The sequence below is a fragment of the Rhinopithecus roxellana genome, chromosome 14, assembly GCF_007565055.1.
Source record: "Rhinopithecus roxellana isolate Shanxi Qingling chromosome 14, ASM756505v1, whole genome shotgun sequence".
Classification (NCBI taxonomy): Eukaryota; Metazoa; Chordata; class Mammalia; order Primates; family Cercopithecidae; genus Rhinopithecus; species Rhinopithecus roxellana.
Window position 1 is genome coordinate 75,387,580 of NC_044562.1, and position 25,395 is coordinate 75,412,974.

The 25,395-nt window shown below is 41.9% G+C and overlaps 1 protein-coding gene across 3 annotated transcripts in view; it reads right to left on the bottom strand.

The window, feature by feature from the left end:
* The window catches only part of RAPGEF4 (Rap guanine nucleotide exchange factor 4), a 315,123-nt gene that overhangs the window by 243,061 nt on the left and 46,667 nt on the right, over nt 1-25,395 (bottom strand). For all 3 annotated transcript variants that reach the window (XM_030916805.1, XM_030916804.1, XM_030916806.1), the window contains exons 2-3: nt 15,418-15,560; nt 12,286-12,374 (exon numbers count right to left, since the gene is read on the bottom strand). In XM_030916805.1, coding sequence (XP_030772665.1) covers nt 12,286-12,374; nt 15,418-15,560 — 232 coding nt within the window. The remainder of the gene's footprint in view (nt 1-12,285; nt 12,375-15,417; nt 15,561-25,395) is intronic.

A 25,395-nucleotide genomic window follows, 5' to 3' on the forward strand; every position in this document is an offset into this window, starting at 1 on the left:
CCCTCCTGCCCAGCACTGCCTGAACATACCTTGGAGACATTTCTCACCTCCATCATGGATGCCCCCCAGATTCCAGGTTCTCCTCCTTTACCCAGCCGGGTACCAGCCGAAGTAAGTCATAAGCACTGTCTTGGCACAATGTTTTCAGTGGCATATGCAGGGTCCAGTTAACTTCACTCATAAAAGCTGGCATTAGGTAAGTTAATAAAGATGGCGATGAAGCCGCCCGTGCTGGAAGGCAGGGCATCAGGCAAAGGACTCCCACGTGGAGGCTAACCACGGTCAGCACACACAATGCTCAGCAGGGAAAATCCCCCAGAAGCAGCACAGTAGAACAGCCAGGGGCCTTGGTAGACTTAATTCAAAACTTATCTCTGCCAACGACTGACCTGTGGACTTTGGCAAATGTTCCCCAGAGCCTCAGTATCCTCATTTGTAAAATGGGCACAAGTTTTCTTGTAAGATCATTAGCAGTATTAAATAGAAATAAAGTAGTACACAGAATCCATATAGTGCTGTTTAGTTTCTGGCACATAATAGGTGCTCCATAAACAATGGAAATTATTATTTCTAACTTAGTCACATACATGTATGGGTTTTCCATATTTCTAAAAAGCAAAGCAGTTTTTTTCTATCATTTAAATAATAGAGAATCTCTATATTCATTTCATTAATCTTCAACTAATGATGGCTTTCAACACTTAAATTCCAAGTTTCTCTGTCCCCTAGTCTGGATGTCAAGTGGATTGAATGATCTGCAAAACACTTCAGCTCTCTGGGGGAGCTCGTATTCAAAGGAGCCCTTCTGACAAACCCTGCTGTAAATCAAAGAATCCTTTTGTACTGCAACTAATCACTCCTTAATTTATCTGCTTTGTGCGTCTGAGTTATGGTACACTGGGTTTTCTTAAAGCAGGCATTCTCATATGAGGCATTTTACTTGTTTCATTATAAATATAGTAAACAGTATGGAAATGGGAATGGTGTTAAGAAAGCCAATGGTTATGTGTTACTGATAACTAAGACTGGTATCCAAACTAAGGCACTTGTGCCTTGCAAATAAATAATGTCTATAAGCATCAGCTGAAATCCAACTTACACAAGTTATAGGTATTCTGATGGAATTTAAAATAGCTATCAATCAATTAAACAGACATAGAATTCTCTGTGGTAAGTACATCAAGATTTTCTAAAAATTGTACTGTAACTTCAAGGGCTATCAGATCATCTTATTATGCACATTTAACTCACTTCCATATTCATGGATCAAGAAGAGTTCATTGTCTCATGGCAAATTTATTGTTTTGGACATATATTGAGTTAACACCAAGGGAAAAATAATTGGTCCTTTAAATGTGTGGAGACAGAAACATATTTTTTTCTTTCTTAGAGACGAGGTCTTGTGTTGCCCAGGCTGGACTGCAGTGGTTATTCACAGGTGTGAACATAAATTCTTACAAGGCAAATGTTTTTATAAGTTTTATTTTAGGCCTATAGGCAACACTTGCCATTAAGTTTCACAGCACCTGGGATTATTTCACGAACTTGAATTTAGTGCTGGAATTTACTGAGTGCTGCAAGTCATCTTAAGTAATAAAATTAAATGGAACCCAATCTCTTAATTTTTCAAGATGTTAGATTGTATGTGCTGTCAGAAGCATTTCCTGCCAAAGCAAGAGGGCAAAATACTTCTCAGGCAAATGTGTTTTCTAACAAACAGCAAAGACAAGAGTTGTTGCTTTTAGAACACTTCCCTGGAATCAGTACGTTCAACAAAGCTTAACAAGATCAGGCAAGCCCGCCGCAGGAAGGTTTGATGAGAATGGACTAGCATTAGCATTCTGGTAACTGAATCAGGGAGGCCAGCCTCATTTCAGTGGAGAGCCAGCCTGTCCAGCATTGTGACGCAGTTTTGCATCCAACCACCCAAACAAAGAATTACATGGCAACAAAACTAAATACAGGATGCAGGATGCTCAATAAACTCCCAATCAGCTCCTAACAAATAGCCTGACCTGAGCATAGACAAGTAGGAAGAGATTACAAACAACTGCTGTGGACTTGGCACCTTTCATGTTTTATGGGCTCAATAAATGTGCTCAGAAAAAATGTTTCCAATGATGGCAGTGTTCTCTGTTTGAAAATAATGGAGTGAAATGAGCGAATAGAAGAATCAGAGAGGCAAAGAGAGAAAGACAGACAAAGGTAGAGAGATCCACATTACAGTGAAACACACGTGTTCTTCAAATTTTGTAAACAAAAATGCAATGCTTAAAAACATATTTGTTACTGTAGAAGGAAAAAAGAGAAGGCAAATAAAAGCATATTATTTTACTTTAGGGAGAAAACTAGTATGAGATTTTTTTCTGAAATTGACCTAAAATGTGCCAGATAATTTCACAGTGACAGATGAAGGGATGAAATTAAGTGATGACCAAGGCCAAGTGCAGCCCGGATTCTCTGATCCATGAAATGGCTGAACAATATTGTTAAACTTCTACTGTTTCAAATCCCAAGTACATTTCCTGCGTTTTCTATTCTGGCACTGCCCTCTTGTGATAAAACAACAGCATTGCAGTCATTATAACCAACTTTTCCTGAAATGGTAATTTCAAAAAGCACAGACCCTCTGGCTCTATCCCAGGCTTTGTACTAAGTGCTTTGCATACATCGGCTCATTTCAGATAACAGCTATTATCCCCAATTTACAGGTAATCTAACTGTGAATACCCACAGCCAATTAAGTGGCAATAGAATTTCAAAGGAGTTCTGAATTTAACCACCGTGGGTTGCATTAGGTAAATACTAAAGCTTTAAATAAGCATCTGTGATAGAAATGTAAAAGTTTTAAAGAATTAATAAACCATCCATTTTCTATCTTGCAATATAAACTTTATTCTGTCAGCAGTCATCAGAAATTCTTCTTTCCTATGACTGGAAAAGGCTTTTTACTTTTTGGGATGTAAAGATTAATTTAAAATCTTATATATATATATCTAGGATTTTGATACTTACTATGCCAAAAAAGCTCCTCACTTATAAAATCTGCAGAGAAAAACAGGACCTTCTCTCTCCCTTTCTTTCTGTCTCTAAAGTAAACACACACACACACACACACACACACACACACACACACACACAGCTGGATAATATCTGATACAGTGAGATTTATAACCCTATTTATTGTTTTTAAGCTTGTTATTTATTGCTTATAACTTGTCCCAATGTTCATCTCTAACCCTAAATCGATTAAAATATTACTGAGAAAAAATACACCCATAGTATTATTCATTCTAGTGGGAATGTAAAATATCTGACTTTTAGCCCTATGTAACTTTCAAGTTACATAGGCACCAAGACAGGAGAGGATCTTGTGCAGGTGAGTGCAGCAGTGGGGATCTGGAGGTGGATGGGTCCTGGTTAGGCTCAGGTCAGAGATTGTAGGTGCGGACAGATATTATTGGCGAAATGGAAGGATTAATCCCTGATGGAAGCCAAGTGGATGCTCCCAGTGGAAATCTATGTGAATGTGTCAGCCAGGTTGGGACACCTTAGAAGGATGAAGTGGTCTGTGGGCAGTCCCCTTCTGGGTGCTCTTTTTCTTGGGTTAAGATGAAGAATGGCCAAGGCAGGAAGGGTGTCTGAGCAGCTGGGAGAGATGCCTCTGACAATTACACACAGTGGTAAGAGTGTTGCAGTAGGTTTCATTTGATATAGAGTAGTGGAATAAATATAATTTATAGAAAGATACTTACAAGGATTTGTCAGCCTCTAAAAGTCTGAAAGTAATAGGGACAGAATAATCTATGCATTTCCTAGAATTCTTAGGACAAACATGTTTTCAAGGCAGTAACAAAAGAAATGAAAGCAACGCAGCCCCAGCTCCCCAGAAGGCAGAGCCCACCGTTCCTCCCGTCCAGGCACTATTGTCTCCCCTCCAGTCTCTTGAAACCTTAAATCCTCCCGTCCAGGCACTATTGTCTCCCCTCCAGTCTCTTGAAACCTTAAATTAGGGAAACTTGGCTGAGAGGAAAACAGAAAGGAGAAGCAGCATGTGGCTCTGGCCTGCCTGGAAAGGGCTGACTATGAGAGGGGAAAGGAGTGGGTTCCCCTGCTCAGTAGGAATCCATGCCACTATCTGATGCTTCCTGAGCCCAGAGAAGACCCACAGGGTAAGGCCCAGTCAGCCTGCAGCTCACGCCTCCTGCAATGGCCAACTTCTGGCCATTCTGGTGGGTGGGCTGACCAGGGGTGACACTGGAAGGTGAGTCATTTCGGTCCTACAGCCGGATAGCTTTTTTCTCCATCCTCCCTTCATAAGAGAGGACCTGAAGTGTACATCAGCACTCATCGAAAAGTCTGTAGTTATACTTCTCTCAAATATAGAATCATGACTTTTTTAAAAATAATTTTAGGCTTCAGCAATCTGGGGGCAGACGAGGATCCCCGTTATCCCTCTCCACCCCGCCACAGACACTGGAGGAGCTTGAGAGCAGGTGCCCTTGGGAGCAGATGCCTTGCAGGCTTTGCAGATTCCCCAGGAAATGACTGCACACACTGCCTAAAGCACAGGAGAGCAGAGGTGGAATGCTGGATGGGCTCAGGAGGCCACAGGTACTCCCCGTTCCCAGGCTCACTGCTGCAGTGTCCTGAGCAGACACTTAGGCATCAGGAACTGAGCAAGAAACAGCACAGCTATTTCCTAAACAGGATGGGCTCAAACCAAAGAAAGTTCCTGAAATGCTCTGTAAATGAACAGTTTCTACTACATGCTCTGGGGATATCGCTGATGAAAAATAAGTAGGACCCTCAACCCAGCATTCAAAAATTCAGGAAGAATCTGCTAAACCAATCACATAGAAGAAGCTGTGTGTTTTTTAACCTAGTCAGCAAAAAATATAAGGGAATGACAAGAAGGGAGAATAAGTAATATTAACTTGAAACAGGAAGGCAATACGAATTTGAGTCAAATAGAATAGTTATACCCTATGTATTCTTGAAATTTATATACAGATATATCTTTCTACCACCATATAAAAGAAAGAGGTTGATTTTTTTTTTCAGAAAAAATTCCATCAAATCATTCATACTGATACAGTTTGGCTGAGTCCCCACCCAAATCTCACTTTGAATTGTAACTCCCACAATTCCCACATGTCATGGGAGGAACCAGTGGAAGAAATTGAATTATGGGGGTGGGTCTTTTCTGCATTGTTCTCATGATAGTGAAGGAGTCTCATGAGATGTGATGGTTTTAAAAATGGGAGTTTCCCTGCACAAGCTCTTTGTCTGCTGCCATCCACATAAGATGTGACTTGCTCCTCCTTGCCTTCCACCATGATTGTGAGGTCTCCCCAGTCACATGGAACTGTAAGTCCAGTAAACCTCTTCCTTTTGTAAATTGCCCAGTCTCAGGTATGTCTTTATCAGCAACATGAAAATGAACTAATAGAGTACATTGGTACACTGCAGTGGGGTGCTGCTGAAAAGATACCTGAAAATGTGGAAGTGACTTTGGAACTAGGTAACAGGCAGAGGATGGAACAGTTTGGAGGGCTCAGAAAAAGACAGGAAAATGTGGGAAAGTTTGGAACTCCCTAGAGACTTGTTGAATGGCATTGACCAAAATGCTGATTAATGATATGGACAAATCCAGGCTGAGGTGGTCTCACATGGAGATGAGGAACTTGTTGGGAACTAGAGCAAAGGTGGCTCTTACTATGTTTTAGCAAAGACACTGGTGGCATCTTGCCCCTACATTAGAGATTTGTGGAACTTTGAATGTGAGAGAGATGATTTAGAGTATCTGGCAGAAGAAATTTCTTTTTTTCTTTTTTTTTTTTTTTTTTTTTTTGAGACGGAGTCTCGCTCTGTCGCCCAGGCTGGAGTGTAGTGGCTGGATCTCAGCTCACTGCAAGCTCCGCCTCCTGGGTTTACACCATTCTCCTGCCTCAGCTTCCCGAGTAGCTGGGACTACAGGCGCCCGCCACCTCACCTGGCTAGTTTTTTTGTATTTTTTAGTAGAGACGGGGTTTCACCGTGTTAGCCAGGATGGTCTCGATCTCCTGACCTCATGATCTGCCCATCTCAGCCTCCCAAAGTGCTGGGATTACAGGCTTAAGCTCTGGCAGAAGAAATTTATACACAGCAAAGCATTCAAGAGTTGACTTGGGTCCTGTTAAAGGCATTCAGTTTCATAAGGGAAGCAGAGCATAAAAGTTTGGAAAATTTGCAGTCTGACAATGTGATAGAAAATAAAATTCCATTTTCTGAGAAGAAATTCAAGCCAGCTACAGAAATTTGCATAAGCAACAAGGAGCCAAATGTTACTCCCCAAGACAATGGGGAAAATGTCTCTCATATCAGAGGTCTTCATGGCAGCTCCTCCCATCACAGGCTCAGAGGCCTAGGAGGAAAAAATAGTTTCATGGGCCAAGCCCAGGGTACTGGTGCTATGTGCAGCCTAGGAACTTGGTGCCCTGCAGCCTAGCCACTCCAGCTATGACTAAAAGGGGCCAAGGTACAGTTTGGGCCATGGCTTCAGAGGGTGCAAGCCCCAGGCCTTGGCAGCTTCCATGTGGTGTTGAACCTGCAGGTGTACAGAAGTCAAGAGTTGAGGTTTGGGAACCTCTGCCTAGATTTCAGAGAATGTATGGAAATACCTGGAAGTCCAAGCAGAAGTTTGCTGCAGGGGCGAGGCTTTCATGGAGAACCTCTGCTAGGGCAGTGCAGAAGGGAAATGTGGGGTTGGAATCCCCACACAGAGTCCCTACTGGGGCACCACCTAGTGGAGCTGTGAAAAAAGGGCCATCATCCTCCAGACCCCAGAATGGTAGATCCACTAAGAGCTTGCACCGTGCACCTGGAAAAGCCGCATACACTCAATGCCAGCCCATGAAAGCAACCAGAAGGGAGGCTATACTCTGCAAAGTCACAGGGACCGAGCTGCCCAAGACGATGGGAACCTGCCTCCCACCTCTTGCATCAGCATGACCTGAATGTGAGACATGGAGTCCAAGGAGATCATTTTGGAGCTTTAAGATTTGACTGCCCTGCTGGATTTCGGACTGGGGCCTGTAGCCTTTGTTTTGGCCAATTTCTCCCATTTGGAATGGCTGTATTTAACCAATGCCTGTACCCCCATTGTATTTAGGAAGTAACTAAGTTGCTTTTAATTTTACACGCTCATAGGCGGAAAGGACTTGCCTTGTCTCAGATAAGACATTGGACTGTGGACTTTTGAGTTAATGCTGAAATGAATTAAGACTTTGGGGGACTGTTGAGAGGTCATGATTGGTTTTGAAATGTGAGGACAAGAGATTTGGCAGTGGTCAGGGATGGAATGATATGGTTTGGCTGTGTCCTCACCTAAATCTCATCTTGAATTATAACTCCCACAGTTCCCACATGTTGCGGGAGGAACCAGGTGGAAGGTAATTGAATTATGGGTGTGGGTCTTTCCTGCGCTGTTCTCTGACAGTGAATGAATCTCACAAGATCCGATGGTTTTAAAAATGGGAGTTTCCCTGCACAAGTTCTCTTTGCCTGCTGCCATCCATGTAAGATGTGACTTGCTCATCCTTGCCTTCTGCCATGATTGTGAGGTCTCTCCAGCCATGTGGAACTATAAGTCTAATAAACTTATTTCTTTTGTAAATATATAGTCTCAGGTATGTCTTTCTCAGCAGCATGAAAATGGACTAATATACATACCTAATAAACGTATAGCATAAAATACTATTGCAGAATCTGGGAAAGGTGGTCTCCCTCATGTATTCCCATTTCCATTAGTAGCATCACTGTCCACCTCTTCACCCAAGTCAGGAGCCTCCCTTTCTCTCTACACCTCCACATTCCATCACCGTCAGTTCTAACATTTTGCCTCCATCTTGTGCACCATGTACCTCACTTTCCCTCCCTATCACCTACACTTATCTACCCTACCCTCTAATCCGGATGCCCTTTGGAGGGAGGGCCTCACCCCTTTCAATGTGCATCACCAGATCAAAGAGAGGGTGGGAGGAGGAATGCCCCCAACAGCATCTGGGCGGTGGGCTTAGAGGGAAGGGCTGTGGGGCTGAGAGCTGCATCAGACACCCAGGTGCGAGTTGGAGAAGCTGCAAGGCAAAAGCTCCTCCCTGCATTCCTTATTCCTTAATGGCTGGCTCGGCCCCCACCTCTCTTCCTTCCTCTTCTGTTCCTTCTGGGTGGCACCTATACAACCATGATGGGCAAGCATTGAGCCCCAGAATCACAAAAAACTGGCCCAGACATCCAGCAGCTTTGTGACTTTGGGCAGGCTGTTGAATATCTGGCCTCTAAAATGAGACAAACCACAGCACTAAGGAGAGGGCAGTGTGGTGAGTGCTGGTGGGATAACGCTTGTGACACACTGGGCACAGAGCTTCCTGTCGTAGGTGCCCCATTGCCAGCAGCCACTCCCGCTCTTCTTCCACCATCCTGGCTCACACCCCACTGAGGGGCTAAAACCCAGTGCTAAGTTTGGGAATTTGTCACTACATCCCTCTGGCTCTCAGGTGAGAAGGCAGACGTACAGGGCAGCGAGGGGCAGGCTGGCAAGAAACTCTGCCCTGTCCTCCCTGAAAGACTTGACTCTGTGCCATCACTTCTTTTCTCTTTCCTCAGTTTTCTCTTAGACTCTCGTAACTTTTCTTCCTTCACTTTTATCATCCTCCTCACACCTCTGTTCACATGCGCCCAGCAGAAGAACATGCAATTTGGAGGACGTCAGACCTGAATTCAAATCTCAGTTTGCCCACGTACACGTGTGTGGCCCTGGGAAAGCTGCACCTAAGTCACTGAGCCTTGTTTTCAAGCCTTTGGTAAACAGGACACAAATGCCTAAAGATTAGTTCAGTTAATGTCCATGGAACCCCTCGCATGAGCCACACAAGGAAGGCACTCAGCAATGATTGTTTCTGGTCTCTAGGGGTAGGAATTCCAGGTCTCTCCTTGCTCCTCACCCATGGCCTTCACCCAACCCCATTTCCCCCCTCATTGGGGTCTATTATGGTTAATTGTATGTGTCAACTTAGCTAGACAATAATGGCCAGTAGTTTGGTTAAATACTAACCTAGATGTTGCTGTAAAGATATTATTTAGATGTGATTAACGTTTACAATCAGTAGACCTTAAAGTAGATCACCCTCCATGATGTGCGTGTGCCTCATCTACTCACCTGAAGGCCTAAGAGCAAACAGGTTTTCCTTGAGGTTTCCCAAAGAAGAAGGAATTCTGCTTCTGCCAAAAACTCTTACCTGAATCTCCAGCCTGCCAGCTCTAGACTTCAGACCTGCGAGCCCCCGAAATCATGTGAGCCAGTTCCTAAAAATAAACCTGTCTCTCTCACTCCATCTCTATCTCTTAGTGCTTCTGTTTCTTCAAAGAACCCTGACTTGTATGGGGCACTACTCGGCCATGTTAAATAATCCCCCAGATTTACCACATTGCTAGTGGGCAGACACCCAGAGCCATCACAAGGCCAGCATGGGTAGATATGGCAGTTTTGTTTCTCCCTTGCAAGCATCTTGGCATGGAAGGGGGCTCTGCCATCTTGGTCATTCTCCTTAGCTTCTTTCTCCCATGTGGCTGGACCATGTCTGGCCCTCAGAACTGGCTGCAAGGCTGGGCCCTGTTTATCTCAGGCTGTACTCTAGAGGGCTAGAGGGTGTAGGGGTCAATGAGCTTTCTCTTCCTTTTATTTTAGTGATACAAATCCATCCGGAAAACTCTGGTTGAACATTGTGGGATGAAATACATAAAGGAAGTAGTAAGCTGGCTTTGGTATTAAATTAATAATTCCTAACAACTAAAAGAAGACTGAGCCCAGCTTAGGAAAGTTCTCTGCATTGGTTTTGAGGTCAAAATTACAGGTAAATCTAAAATTAAAAGTTTTGTTAAAATTGTTAACAAAATCCTGCTAGGATGCCATGGTGAGAGATAACTGGTCAAAGGCAAAATTCCTGAAACCCCTGGCCAGATACTATTTTAATACCATCAAAATCTCAGCCAGCTTTCACATCTGGTGTGTCAGCACATAAGAGCTGGTGTTATTTATCATCCCCTTAGGCACATCTGCTCTTCCTTTTCTGATTTGCCTTCTCTCTCCTTCCTGAGATTTCCTATTCTTTCTTTTCTCCTCCTTAATTCTCATCTTACTTCTCTTTCTTCTGTTTTGTCACATTTCTCTTTTTAGCTTCACTCTCTCCATTATCACTCATTCAGGACCCACTCTAGCTGCAGGAGGAACTGAGCAGAAAGATCCTGCTGCAGGCCCTGTCCCCAGGGCACATCTATGCAGGTGAAACCTGGGGAAGGGAAGTACCAGGAGCGGCTCTGAGCAAAAAGGCCCAGAGAGTCCCCACCAGAACAGCATCCACAAGGTAGGAGATATGCAGAGAGGAAGGACATGGGGTAATCTGAAAGGATGACAAAAGGCAGGGAGAGAGGGAAGTTGCATGTTGCATCATGTTTCTTAAGAGTCAAATGGTGGAAAGCAGTGGCGAAGAGCATCTGTTCAGGTACCTGACTGCTTGGGTTTTAATCGTGGTTTCTCTAATTTCTAGATATAGTACTGAGGTAAGTTATTTAACCACTCGGAGACTTCGTTTTCTCATCTGCAAAATGAGAACAGTAATACAACCTACCTCATGGTTGACTTGAGGATTAAAGAAGTAAATAAATACCTGTTAAGTGCTTGGAACACTGCCAAGTAAACATCCAAGAAGGACTGGATAAATTATATATGGATAAATATCTTGGTTATACTGGATATGGCAAATATCCAAGAAATGCTAGCTGTTCTCCTTCCCATTTGAAACCAAGGCAGCTTATAAGAATCAAAACCCACCTCTCACCTTGACTGTCTCTGAAATCCAAGAGAAAGCCAACCCCGTGAGAGACAGGAAGAGGAAAAGTACCATCAAAGTTGGGAAGCACAGGTTCCATGCTGTGTCTAATGGAATTTTCATGCACTGATGCACAGAAAGAGTATACTATGGATTACACAGGATTTGGACACTGGCCTGAGAATTTAACCATCCATTACAATGGGTATCACCCAGGAAACTACATTGCAAATTCCAAATACCAGCAATCTTTTGGGACACCACTCCATTTTTAAGATGGTGACTGCTCACAACTTCAATACGCGTACAAGTTCCTAAAAAATTTAAACCTCAAATTTGGTGTGTCATGAATTTTTCTCACATTTGAAGTGTGCTACCTATGAAAAAGGCTCCAAAACACTGCCTTAAATATGACACTTGGCAGAAAGTTACTTGTCCCTTTAACTAATTCTTTAATTTTTTTCAGTAATTCTTTCAGTTTTTACAATGAACTAATTCTTTTACTTCAGTTTTTTCTGAATCCTGAATGTGTGGAAATAACACTGGGAACATTTTCATAGTGACACCTGATGGTGGCCTTTGATGGGTCATACCTTTCAGACTCGAGATTCTTGGCTCTAAACAGTGAGGTTGTGTACATTTTGGCCACATGTCTTAATGACAGAGCAAGAGTCACTGCAAATGTGAAAGAAGGCCCTGGGTTTGACTTTAAATATTCATATATTTTTTCTTTTTTTAATATTTTTCTTTCTTTTATAATTTTGTTTTTGTTTTTTTAATATTCATACATTTTATGAACAGAAAAAAGAATGAGCTTCATCTACTAGGATGCCAAACTCCTCAGAGGTGACTAATGAAAATAAAGCCAGTGCTGTACTTTAGAAGGAAAATAATATTATTAGCCTTCCACATTTGCAAAGACAAGGCAGAGAAATAGAGATTTTAGGGGGACTGCATCAACCATATTTCCCTTGCATCACCAGAGCTCCTACAAGGCTGATGAGGGGATTATTTCTAGGCTAAAGAAAATTCAAGATACAATGATGGAGAAAGGATCCAAGAGGAAACATAGGAAGACTTCTTCTCCTTCCTCTTCACTCACATTTCACCCTATATAGCAATTTGTGTCACACTGCCATTCCTTGCATTTCCAAATAGACTACAAGCTCCTAGAAAGCATCCAATGTGTTCTTGCATTTCATGTTTTGACACCTGGCATCACACTCCAATCAGAGAAGACATTCAATAGGTGTTTGTTGAGTAACTTAATAAAGGAATCAAACAAACACTGCCAAACCCCTTATTGTAGGAAAGAAGAAATGGACTTGAAAATGTAATTGTAATGGCATAAAAGACATAGGGATAATATGTCTTTTAAAAAAATAAATCCTACTTTCAAAAAAATAGAGCATATTACCTGGTGACTGCTGGTCTCAGACACTTTAACATCCAAAGACCCTGCCAAGACAGCATACCAGTTTGTTCCAATATCACCCTGGCGAAATACTGGGGAAAAAAACAGTGACATAAATATAACAGATACAACTTGATTTTACTGTAGGATCTGATAGTTTTTCACTGGTCCAAGCATGTCTTGGACCTAACTGAGCTTACCACCCTTCCCCTAACTCTTGCCCACAGGAACATGACACGTTTTTCTTTACCTCATCTGTCAATAAAGCTATATCCTATTTATTTAATATTCTGTGAAGTGGAACCTTGTTAAAGAGAACTCTATCATACTTACAGAGCTGTAATAAAGATGATAGCTTTAAATGTTATAAGATCCTTTGAATTTAAGAAGAATTGGCTGATATTTCCCAAGACTATATTAAAAGCAATGTGTTTTCTAGACTAGCACCTCTCCTTTTAAGGTGACCAATGATTGATTTAAAAAACCAAAATCTGCTTTGTTTAAAAATTTTAACTACTGTATTATCATTGTCCATTTTCTTATTCTTTTTATAAATTCACTGCTTTTAAGCATTTGAATGACCCTCATCAGAAATTTTTGAACCTGATCTTGCTCCAAGTTTGTCCTCTCACAGAGAAAATATTTAGGTATTTAGATAGAACCATAGTTCCCATATCATATTAAGACCAGGTTTGGGAAAGTAATTCCAAAACACTGGTTCAAAAATTTCAAGCAAACCAACTGTTCTTTTAAATATCCTAACTAAATAACTAGATGGAGTGATCTGATATTTTAAAATCCTCTTCACAGTTAAAGTCAGAGGTCAAGTAACTCAATGAAAAATCACATGACAGCTCGTGGGACAACTGAGTCCTGGCAAGGCTAGTGCTCACTGGAGACGAGCAAGCTTCTGGGAACCACAATTAATGATGACAAGCTGCTCTGCACTTCCTGACTAGGACATGCTGTGGAAAGGCAAAGAACAACAATGACATCCTACCAAGTGCAATGACAAGCTTAAGATGGGGTTGATGAGTTTATAGCTGGTCTCTCCAGTAACTCTGCTATTCCGAATCTTTGCGACTCATTTTAGAATTAGGGTTTTGTCTTTTATGAAATTCTTGGCCCCAAAAGATGTTATTATTTATCAATCAAATTCATGTTACACGTTAGGAGATTCATTTTGAAAATGGCTTTTAGAAACATAAAATAGTTTTATTGCCAAAAGAATAAAGTTTCTGATATCAGTTTTAAAAGACTGGTTGAAAATGATATGTATGGATGATTTTTTTCTTAACAGAAATGTAACTATGAGTTGGGTGCGGGGGCTCACGCCTATAATCCCAACACTTTGGGAAGCCATGGCAGGAGGATTGCTTGAGACCAGGAGTTCAAGACCAGCCTGGGCAACATAGCTGACCTGGTCTTTACCAAAATTAAAGAAAGTAGCTGGGCATGGTGGCATATGCCTGTAGTCCTAGCTACTCAGGAGGCTGAGGTGGGCAGATGGCTTGAGCCTAGGAGTTCAAGGTTGTAGGGAGCCATGATTGCACTACTGCACTCCAGCCTAGATGACAGGGCAAGAACTCATCTCAAAAAAAAAAAAAAAAAAGAAAAAGAAAAAGAAATGTAACTATGCTTCTATGTGTACACATAGGAGAACATTTTGAAGAATATACCCCATTTTTTTTTTTTTTTTTTTTTTTTTTTTTTGAGATGGAGTCTTGTTCTGTCACCCAGGCTGGAGTGCAGAATGCAATGGCACAATCTCAGCTCACTGCAACCTCCACCTCCTGGGTTCAAGCAGTTCTCCTGCCTCAGCCTCCTGACTAGCTGGGATTACAGGTGCCCGCCACCACAGCCGGCTAATTGTTTGTATTTTTAGTAGAGATGGGGTTTCACTGTGTTAGCCAGGATGGTCTCAATCTCCTGACCTCATGATCTGCTCAACTTGGCCTCCCAAAATGCCAGGATTACAAGCATGAGCCACTGCGCCTAGCCCACAAAATGTTAATGGTAGAAATTGTAGGTGATTTTTATTTTGTTGACTTTCTAAATTTTCTACAATAATGTTGTGACTCACCCTGTTGCTTTCCCACCCAGAACCACTCATGCCCTGTTGTCTAACTGAACCCAAGTTTTAGACAAGTTTCCACCCTCATCTATAGGGCTAGGTGTTAGCTCCACTAGGGCAATCATGATTGGTATAAATCAGTCCTGGTGATCCCATTATTTTTGCAAGTGATTGGTTTAGACTTAGGCATGTGATGCATTTCCGGCCAATGAGTCAATACAAGAAGTCTGCTGGGGGACTTCTAAAACAGAGACCCAAAAAGAAATAGTCCTTCAGCAGGACATTTTTGTATCAATACATAATGCATCCAACAGCTGTAGCTGTCAGAATAATTTGGGACAAGTCTGAGGACAAAACCCAACACCTCAGAATGCATACAAAAATAAAAAATACAGGAAGGACCTGAAGCCTGAATAATTTCACTGAGTCACTTCACTAACCAACCCTGAAGTCATTCTACCTCAAGATTTCTTCTATATGAGTAATTGATTTTTTTTCTTGTTGTATAAGTCATTGAATATTCAAATCAGTTGAAAGGGAGTTTTCTGTGAGTGCAGCATAAAGTGTTCCAACAGAAGAACTATTACTTCTTTAATGAAAAAATACTTTTAAAAAAATCCAACTGTTACTCTATCTCCCTGCCCCTTATTCACACCTGGAATAGATGATATAACTGGCATTCATTCAAAACATTACTATCAGCACCAGTTAAGAGAATTTTTACCTTAATATACTATTGGCCACACATTTCTTGATTAGAGAAAACAATTATTTGAATTTCTAAAGATATAGCTAAATGTGTGAATCATTACACCCCTCCAGCTCCATCTAGAAAGTCAGTTGCCCTGGAAGAACCATTTACGTTCTGTGAACAAAGGAGTTAGGGAAACACCTACATGGAACTGAATGAACAGACTAGAGGGAAATGTCAACTTAATACCTTTGGTTGAAGCTCAAATATTTAGCACATAAATATTCCATTTGCTATTTATCTCCATAAAATAACCACAAATGAGCATAAACCATACATGGAAATATACTACTAGAGTTGCATTTCTTACATGTTATTCCCTTTTCCAGATTCTCATAATAACCACATAAGCAAATCTGATGAAGGAGATTTGGGTGAAATTTCTCAAAAGCTTTAACTTCTTTCAGTCGAGTGAAGATTATATCCACATCTTCGCTGGATCGCTCCAATGGTCTGTATAGGGAGAAAAGGCACAAAAGCTATATCAGTAAAGATTTACCTCAAAGTGAGTCAATAGGCCTCATTTTAATTATATTCAAATTTACCCAAATATCCCAATTGTGAATATTTCATTGCAAACATTTATCCACCCCCTTATAGGTATTTCTGGGCTGATATAGACATTTCTGGAGCTTTACCAACTATTCGCCTTAAATCACTACTATTGCAGATGTTACAGCAGGAGTCAACCTCAGAGTGCTAAGTTCAAGGTGATACTATGGTATAATGCTTAATCCCTTAGAAGCACAAGATACATGCAGATTTTACTAAAAATTGAAGTCTCAAACACAAATGCCTGCAGGGGCCAATGAGGTAAAGGAATTGAGTAGAAAGAGCAAGATATAAGGGGAAAAAATCTCTACTCTAAGAAAACAACAGTGAAATCACAAAGACAAATAAGAAGTGACAGCCTCAGTGTTGGTGATTCTCCAGGGAATGGTGGGCATGAGGGTGAACTGCAAACATGGGACTGTCCACAGAGAGCAGCTCTTATTTGGCTGTATTCCTTCTTTTTAGTTTTCTGTGTAAATGTGAGCTCAGATGTTGTCAAATCTTCCCAATGTTCAAGGTAAATCTAGTTGTGTAGACATGTTTGCTTTTTTTTTTTTTTTTGAGACAGAGTTTCGCTTTTGTTGCCCAGGCTAGAGTGCAATGGCACGATCTTGGCTCACTGCAACCTCCGCCTCCTGAGTTCAAGCGAATACAGGCGCCCGCTACCACACCCAACTAATTTTTTGTATTTTTAGTAGAGATGGGGTTTCACTATGCTGGCCAGGCTGCTCTTGAACTCCTGACCTCAGGCAATCCACCCATCTCGGCCTCCCAAAGTACTGGGATTATAGGCTCACTTTGTTGCCCAGGCTGAGTGCAATGACACAATCTTGGCTCACTGCAGCCTCGACCTCCAGGGCTTAAGTGATCCTGCCACTTCAGCCTCCCAAGTAGCTGGGATTACAGGTGCACTCCACCATGTCCAGTTACATTTTTGTACTGGCAGGGTTTCGTCATATTGCCCAGGCTGGTCTCAAACTCCTGGGCTCAAGCAATCCTCCCGCCTCAGCCTCCCAAAGTGCTAGGATTACAGGCATGAGCCACCACGCCCAGTCTGTTCATATTTCTTGAACACTGTGTGGGCCACACACACAAAAAAAATCTATGGAATAGATCCAACCTGCTGACTGCCATTTCGTAACCTCTGGATTAAGATAAGTCAAAGAACCAAACAAAAATAAGATAGTTTTACGAACTATATAAACTATTTTTTTCTTTTCTTTGAGCAATTTTCCAAGTCTGTTCCTTCCATGTGCTTTGCAGGAACCCACTGCTATTCTTGATAGATATTTCACATTACATAGAAACTATCATGTGTGCCCCAGAGCATTCTGGGATCAGAGGAAACAAACTGGATGAGGATGTGACAGAGACAGGTAATGTTCACCAAATAGCCATGTGCTCCCTTGAATGTACCAGCCTCTCTTGTAGTTACGTTGGGGCTGGACTGTGAACAAAACTAGCATATATCTCTTCTGAGGTGAGACTGGTAAGAGCCGGGGGCCTCTCTTCTGCCTCTCTTCTTCAGGAACAACTTTGAAGGGTGTTATGGGTTAAACTGTGTCTCCTCAAAAGATACATCAGGGACCTGGTACTGAGCACCTGTGCATGTAATCTTCTTTGGAAATAGGGTCTTGTAGATGCAATCAAATTAAGATGAGGTCACACTGGATTATGGTTGGCCCTAATCTAATAACTAGCACCATTAGAAAAAGAAGGGAAATTGGACAGACAGACACAGGGAAAATAGCCACGTGGAGGTGGTGACAGAGATTGGAGTGATGCATCTACCAGCAAGGAATGCTGAAGATTGCTGGCAACTTTCAAAAGCTAGAAAGGGACAAGAAGGATTGTTCCCTAGAGCCTTCAGAGAAGACACGGGCCTCCCACACCTTGATTCTGGACTTCCAGCCTTCAGAACCCTGAGAGAAAAAAGTGTTTGTTGTTTTAAACCACTCAGTTTGTGGTATCTTGTTCCGGCAGCCCTAGGAAACTAAGACAGGAGGCATGTGTTTTACATGCTATAGCCACAAGATAGAGAAGAATGTACAACCCACAAAAGATTTCGTATAGTGGCAAATATGAAGCTACTGAGGTGGGGCAGGGACATTATCACAGCGTCACCCAGTATTACTCATACTAATACAGAAGTCAAGACTAGCTAAGCCAGAGTTCAAGGGACTTGGGACATTGTCAGAAGACAGATCCCATCATGAGAGATGAACATTTTCAGAGGACATGAGTAGATGACCTGTTACTAAGTGGAAGACCTAAAATACAGGTTTTCCTGAGCTTCGTTTAAAGGCTCTTCACCTTGCTCAATTTTCACCCCATCACACTTTTAGGCCCAAGAAAACTAGATTCAAAGAATATGCCCACAACTCCCTGGCCTCCCAACAAATCCCTACTGGAAGGGTTTGGATTCTGCTTCTTGGGGAAGAGGAAGGGAAATCCTGATGTGTGTGTGCCCAGTCTCTGAGATGACAGCGTGCCTGAAAGCACTGAGAGATGTGTAGGCTTGACTTGGGAAAATACAACACATCAGATTCAGTGCCTCTTCCTCCAATTACCCCTTCGGAAGGGCTTTCTAAACTCCTTACCAGAAGCTATGTCCTCAAAGTTAAGGGGTTTTGGAACACAGACTAGGGCTTCAGCAGTTAATAAGGTGGTATGGACAGTGGTGCAGACAACTTTCAGTCTTTGTGTGTCTGGGGGGCAGCAAGGACAGCAGCAGCTGGCAGAGGCACCCCTAGCGGGGGATCCCAGACAGTAAAGCACACTTCCCGGGGGGCAGAGCTAGTGCTGGTGCCAGTAGGAAGTCGGGTTGCTGCTATAGAAGCACTGGCAGCAGCCACAGGCCCAAAGCAATGGCAGCATGCAAGTGACCGTGGGAGGAATCATAAGGACTAGATGAGCTAGAAACTGACTGGACATTGATATGGCAGATTCTACTTAGCTACATAGGAAAAGAGACAGAGATTAGAATCCGTCTTCCACAAAGAAGGAAAGAGCATCCCTTTTTTGTTTATACTCACCAGAGCATCTCCCACATTAGGAATGCAGACTAGGGCAGCTAAAAAGATTTTTAGCCTGACACTCACCAGAAAACAGTAGAAGAAAAACGTATGTACTTCTATACAGTCCAAAACAAGCACAGAAGAACTTCAAGCTTCATAACCAGATTGTTAAATGACAAAAGACACTTGGAAAGACAAAATTGATTTGAGATAACTGGGAGAAGAGTGAAACCTCTTCTCCTGATATTTTTGTGTACCCCCAAATTAGGCCCTAACGATGTCATTCTTGTTTAATAGTTAAGCCTCAGAAACAATGAAAAGCAACCTTCTATCTGTCATTAATTTTACTGGGTACTTCATGGAGTGGGGAAAATTTCATTTGGCTATTAACAGACACCGTTATCATTCGATCTCTGGAATCTACCACCAGTGATAATCCTTTTGTGAATCTCTAATTTCCTTTTTTTTTTGAGACGGAGTCTCGCTCTGTGGTCCAGGCTGGAGTGCAGTGGCGCGATCTCGGCTCACTGCAAGCTCTGCCTCCCGGGTTTACGCCATTCTCCCGCCTCAGCCTCCCGAGTAGCTGGGACTACAGGCGCCCGCCACCTCGCCCAGCTAGTTTTTTTTGTATTTTTAGTAAAGACGGGGTTTCACCGTGTTAGCCAGTATGGTCTTGATCTCCTGACCTCGTGATCCGCCCGCCTCGGCCTCCCAAAGTGCTGGGATTACAGGCGTGAGCCACCGCGCCCGGCCTGAATCTCTAATTTCCTAATGCAATGCATATTCTCACCTCTCTAAGGGTCATGTGTGGGACCTCCTTTATAGATCCTACAGTGCCCGAAACAGGGCCAACCATACAAAACCCCTTGAGTGTAATGTCCTACAGCGACCTTAAACTGAACTTATCTTCTCTGCTACATCTGCTACTGCACCTGCCCTCCTTACATCCATGCATGGAGTAGACTCACCCTCTGCTATGGTCTAAATAGCATAGAGGTGAGCCTAATCCCTCTGCTATTTGGTCCCTCAAAATTCGTGGGTCGGAAATTTAATCACCAGTGCAACAACGTCAGGAGGCGGAGTTTAATGAAAAGTGCTTAGGTCATGAGTGCTCTGCTTTCATGCAGTATTTGTGGATTAATGAGTGGATTAATGCTGCTATAAAAAAGGCTTGCAGGAGTGGGCTCAGCCCTTTCTACCTTCCACCATGTAAGGACACAGCAAGAAGACTCTGACCAGATGCTGGCACCTTGATACTGGACTTCCCAGCCTCCAGACTGTGAGAAATAAATTTCTGTTCTTTTTGAATTACCCAGTCACCAGTATTCTGTGATAGCAGCACAAAACAGACCAAGACACTCTCCCTCACCACATCCCAGTAATTTTACCTGCGAATGTCTCTCAAATTCATCCCTCCATTAATCCTTATGCCACTCTCTCATTGAGCGTGGATAAAGGACATGTGAAGCACAAAGCACACGTTGAGACATGAATCTGAACAGCATGGCAGTCCTATCCTAGGAGGGTTCTGTCTAATAATCAGCAGAAGCATTTTAAGCCGGGTAGTGGCATGATTGGATAACCATTTTGGAAAGATCACCTTGACTGTGACTACAGGCAGATGGGAGACAGTCAAGATCAACAGCCAAGAGGAAATTAGGAAGTTCTTGCAGTATATCAAAATGATGATGTGGTTTCTCTAATTATAGCTCACTCTAGGCTCCTTTCTTCTCCCTTCATAACGATGAACAGCTGGTCCCTAAGCAAAAGCTCCAAGTACAGAGAATTGATTTTCCTTAGCCTGGCATCTAATATCTAGGGCCTTTTTTAAAAATGACTTTTTAAAAACTTTCACTTTTAAAACATGTTCAAACAACAAAAGAATCATTTACAGCCCCTACAACTTGGTATTTTAAAAAATTAACATCCTAATTAAGAAATAGGCTAAAGACTTGAACAGACATTTCTCCAAAGAAGACACACAAATGGTCAACAGGTATGAAAAGGTGCTCATTGTCACTAATAATCAGGGAAATGCAAATCAAAGCCATAATGAGATATTACCTTACATCTGTCAAGATGGCTATTGTCAAAAAAAAAAAATGTTGGTGAGGATGTGAGGAAACTGGAACCTTTGCACACTGTTGGTCAGTATCTAAAATGGTGTGGCTGCTATGAAAAACAGTTTAGAGGTTCCTCAAAAAATCAAAAATAGAACTACCATTCATCCAGATATCCCACTTCTGGGTGTTTATCTGAAAGAACTGAAATCAGGATCTTGAAGAGATATTCACACTTCCATGTTCATTTCAGCATTATTCACAGTAGCCAAGATATGGAAACAACCTAAATGCCTATCAACAGATAAACGGATAAAGAAAATAATACATATATACATACAATGGAGTATTATTTACCCTTGAAAATGAAGGACATTCTGCAATCTGTGACAACATGCATGAACCTTGAAGACATTCTGCTAAGCGCAATAAACCAGTCTTAGACGAATACTGCATATTTCCACTTATATGAGGTTTCTAAAATTGTCAAATTCATAGAATAAAAGAGTGGAATGGTGGCTACCAGGGACTAGAGTGAAAGGGAAATGAGTTATTAATCAGCTGACCTAGAGTTTCAGTCAAGAAAGATGAATAAGCTCTAGAGATCTGCTGTACAACACTGTGCTTACACCCAACAAAATATATCATACACTTAAAAATTGGTTCAGAGGGTAGATCTCATAGTAAGTGTTCTTAACACACTAAAATAAAAATTTTAAAAAGAATTATTTGTAAACAAAGACACTGTAGAAGGTAGGATTATAAAGTGGCCTCCTACGACTCACGCCTTGTACAATCCTTTTGAGGCTGGGTGGGAGCTGCAATTTGCTTTTAGCCAGTAGAATACAGCAAAGTGAAGAGAGATCACTCCCATGATTATGTTATGCTGTATGGCAAAGGTGAAGAGATTTTGCAGATGTAATTAGGGCCCAGAATTAGTTGACTTTGTTAATCGAAAGTGCGGTTTTCCTGGTTGGGCCTGACCTGATCAAGTGAGACCTTTAAACTAGGATGGAAGGAGTGAGAGGCTCTTTTGCTGGCACTGAAGAAGATAGCTGTCCTGGTTGCCCGAGAGGGCCATGTGGCAAGAAATGTGGGCAGTTACTGACTGACAGCCAGCAAGAAAACAAGGACCTCAGGCTTACCACTGCGAGAACTGAATTCTGCCAAAAATGATGTGAACTGCAAAGAGGTCAACTGAGCTCCAGAAAGAAGCACCTCTTATTTATTTATTTATTGGTTTGTTTGTTTGTTTATTTATTTTCTTTTTTAGACAGGGTCTCACTCTGTCACCCAGGCTGGATTGCAGCGGCGTGATTATGGCTCACTGAAGCCTCAACCCCCTGGGTTCAAGTGATCCTTCCACCTCAGCATCCCAAGTAGCTGGGACTACAAGTGTGCATCGCCACGCTATTCTAATTTTTTTTTTTTTTGTAGAGACAGGGTCTCGCCATGTTGCCCAGGGTAGTCTTGAACTCCTAGGCTCAACCAATCCTCCTGCCTCAGTCTCCCGAAGTGCTGCAATTACAGGTGAGCCACCACACTTGGCCAGGAGCACCTTGATTTCAGCCTTTAAGACTCTGAACAGAGGATCCAGACAAGCTGTGCCTAGACTCCTGCCACGTGAAAACAGACAGATAATACATGTATATTTTTTTAAGCAGCTAAGTTTATTATAATTTGTTACACAGCAACAGAAAACTAACACAAAGTTATTTTCTCACACTGACTAATTTCCTTATGTCCCAGCTTAGATTTCACTCCCTTCTTGGATATTTTCCTTACAACGTTTTCTCCTCTCTGAAATCCAATTGCTAACATTTCTTTTTGACATCTAACCCCATTATTTATTATTTCATGTTTCATGCATATAAATTTTTTCTTGGAGAGACCTTCTGCTATGGTCTAAATGTTTGTGTCCTATGTCTCCCAAATTTATATGTTAAAATCCTAACCCTTAAAGTGATGGTATTAGGGGGTGGAGCCTTTGGGAGGTGAGTCGATTGTAATGGCAGAGCCCTCATGAATGGGATTAGTGTCACTATAAGACTAGCTCTCCATTCTGTCATGTGAAGACACAGAAAAAGGTGCTGTTTGTGAGTCAGAGAGCAGCCCTCACCAGACACCAAATCTACCAGCACCTTGATCTTGGACTTCCTAGCCTCTAGAACTATGAGAAATAAATTCCTGTTGCTATAAGCCACCTAATCTAAAGTACTTTGTCAGGCAGGGCATGGTGGCTCACACCTGTAATTCTAGCATTTTGGGAGACCAAGGTGGGAGGATTGCTTGAGTCCAAGAGTTCAAGACCACCCTGGGCAATAAGACAAAAGTATATTTCTACAAAAAATGTAAAAATGAGCCAAGCATATTGGTGCATGCCTGTGGTCTCAGCTACTCAGGAGGCTGAGACAGGAGAATTGCTTGAGTCCAGGAGGTTGAGGCTGCAATGAGCATGATCACGCCACTGCACTCCAACCTGGGTGATAGAGTGAAGCCCTGTCTCAATAAATAAATAAATAAATAAAGTACTTTGTTTTAGCAGCCCAAACAGTCACCTTCATTTATCTATTCATTCATCCAATAAATGCTAGTTGGGTCTTATTTCTTATTAACCCTCGAATCGCTATGCATTCCTGTTTTGTTTTGTTTTGTTTTCTTCTTCTCATGGTTCCTCAGCTCTTCCAAGATGAATTTCACAGTCATAAAAAACTTTCTGACAGCAAGTTAGACAGAGGACAATCCATCTAAATTAGTGAAAGGCTAAAACTAAAAAATATCTGATGACATAAAATTATTTTAAGTTCTATATAAATCATAATGGTAATAATGCCTATTAGCAGTATCAAAAAAAGACCATTTTATTAGAATGCTTTGATAATCTTAAAAGAAATAGGGTTTTTTTTTTTTTTTTTTTTTTTAATTTTTTGAGACGGAGTCTCACTCTGTCCCCCAGGCTGCAGCGCAATAGCACAATCTTGGCTCACTGCAACTTCTACCTCCCAGGTTCAAGCAATTCTCCTGCCTCAGCCTCCCAAGTAGCTGGGATTACAGGCGCCCGCCACCACACCTGGCTAATTTTTTGTATTTTTAGTAGAGATGGGGTTTCACCATGTTGGCCAGGCTGGTCTTGAACTCCTGACCTCACCGGTGATCCACCCGCCTTGGTCTCCCAAAGTGCTGGGATTACAGACATGGGCCACTGTGCCCAGCCAGGAATAGGGTTTTAAAGTTAAGTTTATTTTATTTTTTTAGAGATGCTATGTTGTCCGAGCTACAGGACAGCGGCCATACACAGGCATGATTATAGTGAACCAAAGCCTCAAACTCCTGACCTCAAGCAATCCTCCTGCATCAGACTCTCACGAAGCTGAAACTACATATACATGCTACCACATCCAGCTAATTTTGAAAATTTTTTGTAGAGATAAGGTCTCTCTATATGTCCCAGACTGGTCTGGAACTTCTGGCCTCAAGCAGTCTTCCCACCTTGGCCTCCCAAACCTCAGGTATTACAGGCATGATGAGTCAATTCTTAATTACCACCTGGACTATAATTAAGTGTTAAAACCATTCTTTTTTTCTTTCAGGAGACATAGACACGAGAGAAATTTATGAAATCTAGAAATTTTAAATTACTCCATTCACCAAACACATCCTTTCATGAATGCTCATTCATTTTATTTATTCACTCAGTAAACTATACTGCTTTACTGCTGTACATTAGGCACCCTTAATCTGAAGTACAAAGATGAGCAAAATGCCAACACTCTCCATGAGGAGCTCACAATCTAGTGGCAAACAGAGTCAACCAAAATTAGAACCTAGTATAATAAGGACTGTATTACGAGTACCAACAATGTTCAGGGCCGGATCTTGTTTTACTACAGAAGGTAGTTGAATATGGAAACTATCAAAGTCAGGCATTCGAGGGAAAGCAAAGGTTCTGGATGCTGGGTGCTGCCCACATGCATGATGCAATGTGGAAATCTACTGTGCTCTTAAATTTTAATTCAGTCAACTCTGGATTATCTAGGGACTAATTAGCCAGTTTCTAAGTTCGCTGCAGCACAAAATAAGAACACAAAGGCATTTGTGGGAAAGAACACACAATAACCATAAATCAGTAAGAAACATTGTCCCCTCGATGACTTCCGTTGCTTGGCTGACAGTCAATATTTGCAAACCCTTTACCGTGGAGAGTGTCCACTCCCCTCATCGATCAGCTGAGTAGACCCCTTAGTGGCGACTCCTGCCATAGCTCCTGGGGACCTCTTGGGACGGTAGATTCCAACACCCAACAGTCAGACCTGAGGGGTGCAGGAAGAAGAAGTGAAGAGAAAGGGGGAGGGAGGCAGAACTGCTGTCTGCCCAGTGCCTTCCCATAATCATAAATAAAAAGCTTGTCCAAGAAATGGACCACATTAGCAGACTATGGTGACACTGTCCTCTTATGGGAATATATATAATGCTCAACTACCTCGATATGTTTTTTTAATTTTCAGATGTCTTTGGAAAATCAGTAAATGTATTTCAAAACATTGAGTGTAATGTTCACTTAATATACATGCATTAAAATGACTTTGCAGTTCAGTTTGACTCTTTTTAACAGTAAATTAGCATTGTAAAGAGCTACTCATCTTCTCCAGTGAAGAACTG